General features: G+C 43.9%; 1 protein-coding gene across 1 annotated transcript; it reads right to left on the bottom strand.

Annotated features, from left to right (window-relative positions):
• LOC104733925 lies at positions 3,947–4,849 on the bottom strand. The gene has a single exon (XM_019233667.1). The coding sequence runs from the start codon at positions 4,847–4,849 to the stop codon at positions 3,947–3,949; it is 903 nt and encodes a 300-aa protein (XP_019089212.1).

Raw genomic sequence — 5,510 nt, forward strand, 5'->3', positions numbered from 1 at the left:
CCAAGTGGTGCAATCTCGGCTGCATGTGGCGCGTGTATCTCAAACGCCAGGCGGAGGAGACTTAATCGTCTCACACGTGTCCTCCCGCCGGTGACCAACTCTTCCGCTTCCCCCTTCTTTCTTCCCGCATCCAGAGCTTCCGTCTGCGACACACAACTCTGTCTCTATCGTGCGGAACGACAATTCCTCGACCCTTCTTGGTCTCTTGTCCGCGTCCTTACGGTCCTTCCATCCGTAGTCGGTTTCCGTGTCCGCGACAAAACGATATCTCGTCCTTACTCGGTTCTCTCATCCGCGACATACGGTTCTCCTGTCCGTAGTCTATTTCTGCGTCCATGTTGTACGGTTCTTCCGTCCGTATATGGTCCTGCCGTCCGTATACTGTCATTTCGTCTACGACATACAGCCCCTTCGCCCATAGTCCGTCTCCTCGTCCATGACGTACGGTCCCCTCGTCCGTGGTCCGCCTTCTCATCCATGACGTACGGTCCCCTCGTCCATGGTCCGTCTCCTCGTCCATGACGTACGGCCTTTCCGTCCGTAGTCCGTTTTTCGGATTCTCCTTATTTTTAACTCGGCCTTTCCTTACTTTGCACCTCTTGCATCGATTCTCCGATATTCTAATCATCTACCGTCCTTTCCCCTTTGTTGGCTCAATGGTTCACGAAAAATCTTCGGCTATTGTTCGTCCAGCGTCTAGGTATCTTTCTCCCCAAGTTACTCGGTCGTTTTCCCAAGTTTTTCTTTATCCTCCTTCCCAATCCTCTCTGGTCCTTTTGAACACGTTCTTTTCTTCCGGTATGTATCCTTTGATACGGTCACTACATTCTTCCCCCCTTAAAAGTTTGTCCTCGAATTCTAGAGTCTCCTTCACCTCTTTGGTGAAAAATCATGAGGTTTACCGTCCGGGTTTGCATCCTTTCGTCATCTTGACCACCTTTGTATACTTATTTTGCTGGTTTACTCCTGATGAGTTAATTAGCCATTCCTTCCCTTGGGTTCTGCTAACTAACCTCCTTTTCTATCGTACTACCACTCGTGTTCTCCACGTTCTCCTCTAGTATCAAAAGCTTCTTCATCTCTAATCTTCGTTTGGTTCTCCTGAATCCCTAGTTCTCTCGGTTATGAGTTTCATCTCATCATAACCTCACCTAACCTATTTTCACATTTCGATCGTAATACTCTCCGCTTCTTGATCCCTTTCTACCTTCTTATATTCTTGAGATGTTTGATATTACGTAATTCGATTTCATTGGTCTCCTATCCTTCTCGCCTTTTTGTAACACCCTTTCATACTCCTCATACTCACCTCCGAATCTCATAATGTATGGCTTTCCCATTCTCCCATTATCCACGTCTTTACTTGACGCATTGCTTCCCTCGATATGATTTCTTCTTATTGTCTCGTTCCATAACCTTTATGTCTTTAATTGGTTTCTATCACTGCGTCTTAGCTTTCGTAATTTTTGACTTCTTCTTCATCTCACGCGTTTGTTCGCGAATTTTTGTTAGTCGTTCTCCGTTCTTGGGCTGGCTCCTTACACTACGTTAGGTCTGGGCATTTGGGTGTTTGGGTCGGGGTCAGGTTCGGGTAATTCGGGTTTGGGTTTTTCGGGTTTACTAATATAGGATCCGAACAGGTGTTCATATAATTTCGGGTCGGGTCAGGTTCGGTTCCTATCGGGTTCCGGTTATTTGGGTATTGACTTTAAGAAACCTGTAATGTATCCAAAATATATTCGGTTATGGATAGTACCTACTCTAACATATCCAAAGTACCCACAAAAACCTGAAATGTACCCACAAAACCCAAAAAACCTGAAATATAATTGTACAAACAGTTGTATAATCTAACAAATTCAATAAGAAACAATGAACTAAATGAAATTGAGCATACCATGTCTCGCAAAACAAATGAAACAGAAACTGAGCATACCATGTCTGGCAAAACAATTCAAACATGTACCATGTCTCGCAAAATAAGCATCCCAACAAAGAAAAACATGACTTAAAATCTTAAACAAATGAAACTGATAATGATAAACTAATAATACTTGTCTAGTGAAAGAAAAAAGAAAGAAACAAAGAAAGAAGAATCATCCGAGCATGTCAGCCTTTAACACATTATCCATAGATCATGACCTGTTACATCAAACCAAACATTTTTAAAACTAAAACTCACTTGAAAGAACATAACTACCAAACATTTTTAAAACTAAAACTCACTTGAAAGAACAATTAAGTTATGTATCTAAAATTCTCAATTAACAGCTATGAACAAAACAAAGAAGAGAATTTGACCCAAAAAATCAAATTCAATGTGAATCAAATAAATACAAATTCGACAAAAGAAAACCAAGTACAAAAATAGTATCAATTAATCAACAGAGTTTCAGACATAAACAAATCAATAATTAAAGAAAAAAGAAGAGAATGAAGCTTACAATTAAGCTTTGCCTGATCGACTTCTAGCTCCCTATGATCGGAGAACCCAACGATGAAGCTAACGGCGGACTTAGGTTTTGGGAATGAGTTTTGGTTTATAAAACCAAAAGATACTTGAAATCGGACAAAATCAGACAAGTTTGACATGGTTATGATTTTTTAGGAAGATTCACAAGGATTCGGAGAGGGAGAATAAGGCAAACGGTTTTATGAAATAAAATCATATGCGATGCGATAGGGATAAGGTGAATATATTGTATAGTTATCCTCGGGTATAAACAGATACTCACGGGTTCACGGGTTTGGTTCGGGTAATACCCAATACCTGTGGTTATTTGAAAACAAAAACCAATTGGTTATTTATACAGAATCGGTTCGGGCCGGGTTCGGATATTTTCAGGTAGGGTTCGGGTCGGTTCCTCGGGTTCGGTTTATTTGCCCAGGCCTACACTACGTCCAAGCTCCGACCTCGACTCTTTGTTTTGATTCAATGGGATTCCACTGAGTTTTGCCTCTTGGCAGGGTGTTGATTATTTCTCTTCATTCATTATTTTTTTGCACCCTCTTTCTTTGCCACATTATTTTCATGCACTCTCTGCCTTTGCCACATTATTTTCGTGCACCCCTTTTTATTGTTAGTCAGTTCGCATCTGACTTAGTGCATTCATTTACTTTTCACACCACTCTTGTTTCGCCTCACGTCCACTCCCTTGGACTTGCCTCGACACGCATATAAACCTTCACACACCCCTCTTTTTTTAATCATTATTCTCTCTACTTTTCCACAGTTGATTCGAGTGTCTTCCTCGATCAATATGCTATCTACAATTTGTCGGATTGCGTTCTTGCGGTGTTAGGTGAATCCTCAATCAATCAAGCCAAAACAATCACAACTCAAACGTTTTCTTAGTTATTCATCCTATATGCAATCTAACCCATGATGCAAGCAATCATAGTTAGCAAGCAACTACTTCAATCAAATAGCAAGCAATCACATCAACCAACCAATCACACAAAAACACGACAACAAGGCTAAAGACTTAGCACAAACGCCGAATAATAACTTTACCAAAAGAATTAAGGGTTCTACTGGCTTGTTATCCGAGTTCAAAATCTAGTCTTAGAGACCTAGATAAAACATACACACTGCAGGACAAGTTCCAATCTCTCCTGAAAAGATTACACATAACCCTATAACATGGCTAATAGGTGCCTAGGGTCCTCTCAGGAACTTACACATCCTACAGCTACACTCACACTGTCTTGGTGGCTGGCCGGTGCTTGGTTCAGTGGGTGGGTTCATAGAGGTCGTGGCCGCAGGCGCAGGAGCTTCACTCTCACTTGGTCCATTTTCATCCGGTCTCTAGATTTGAGTCGGACAGTTTTGCCCTTCTGTCCAATCGTTTGACACTCCCAACATACCATTATTTCTCCCGGTTCACAAGCACATAGCTTTGCTCTCCAATAGTTTATGGTTCGATTCCTAGTCCTTCCACACGCATCACACACCATAGTGTTTTTTATGAACTCGAGATGGGTAAGTCACTCTCTTCCTTGCCTGAGCTCTAGTTCTCGGCATTCCCCTCAATGGTCTCATCTCCTCATGCCTCGTGGGTGTCACTCCCTCCTCCAAATACTTGGACCGCTTTTCGCTACCTTGACCGTGTTGCATTCGGACAACTTGTTTCCTCAGCCTTACCTCTTCCGCCAATTTCTCGACTAACTCCATCATGGAGTCCCTTAGTCCTTGGTCCACTTCCTCCTCTTGTTCTCCTAATCCTTGATCTGGTGCCATCTCTTGGTCAACCCCTGGTTCACTATCGGCCTCATTCGATTGGCCATTCCTTGGTTCACTTCCGGTGGTCATAACATGATCCTCTTCGGGTTCACCCCCGACTTCTCTGGTACCATCCTCCGTTTTCTCATCTCTCCCCTCTTGTTCTCGTTTCATCCTTGGTTCAGTTCCTACCACATCCTCCGGTTCATTCTCCGGCATTGTCTCGGTCACACTCAACCGCCTCATCAACATTTCATTGTTGATCTCCACCTCTAATATCATCGGGTCCCATTGGCCCCTTCTTCTCGCCGCATCCCTTTGATTCTCAATCTCCTGTTCATTCTCACCCGATTCTGGTGCTGGTACCGGTGCTGGTACTGGCTCAGTTCGTGTTCTCTCTCTTGGCACTTCCCTCGGTCTCCTTTTTTCTTCAACTATGAGGGTTGGTATGCCCTCCTCATCATTGGATAAGATTTTCGTGACCTTTAAGTATTCCTCTTGGTCACTGTCGCTCGGGTTAGGGTCTCTATCACCCTCGGCTGTCTCAGCTAGCACATTGGTTCCACCTTGACCACTTGTCTCGGTTCCCTCGTTCGTCTCAATCCTCTCCTCATCAATCTCCTCCATCATTTCAGTCAACATACTCATGACTCGGTTCCTGGTCTCTCCTCTCTCCTCTTCTGGTACCTCATCCCGTATCGAAATTGACAAACCGCGTCCATCAATAGTAATCTGGATCCGAATTGGTATCTCAGTCCATACTGGAGCTGCCTGATCATCTCAATCATTTGCCCCACTCGCATCTTGTCCCAAATTCTCGGAAGGATCGGTCTCGACTGACAGATTCACTTCCTCACCATCCTCTTTCTCTTCCTCACACTCGGAAGGATCAGATTCTATGGGTTGGTCCACCTCCTCCTCATATCCGTCCAACAATCCCTCAAGACTCCAATTATTTGTGTCTACGGTTGCATGGGAACTTTCTGACTCGGTCGAAAGAAACCCATTGTGGTGACTCGACTCCTCCTGCCCCGGACCCTGTCCCTCTGAACCATTTCCGCCATCCCTGCCACCAGAAGACATATGCACACAACAAGGCAAGTTGCTAGTTAAGTCTAAGGTTCTCTCAAACTAAACAGGCAACAACCGGAACCTAAATGCTAGTTTTTACGTCACATTTACTAGATAAAACGTTTGAAAAGCCCAAGTGGATACGAGTTTCGCAACCCGCTCTGATACCACCGTTGTAACGCCCCCAAACCCTCCCTACGGCCAGACAAACCGCAGA

The sequence above is a fragment of the Camelina sativa genome, chromosome 12 (assembly GCF_000633955.1).
Source record: "Camelina sativa cultivar DH55 chromosome 12, Cs, whole genome shotgun sequence".
NCBI classification, from domain to species: domain Eukaryota; kingdom Viridiplantae; phylum Streptophyta; class Magnoliopsida; order Brassicales; family Brassicaceae; genus Camelina; species Camelina sativa.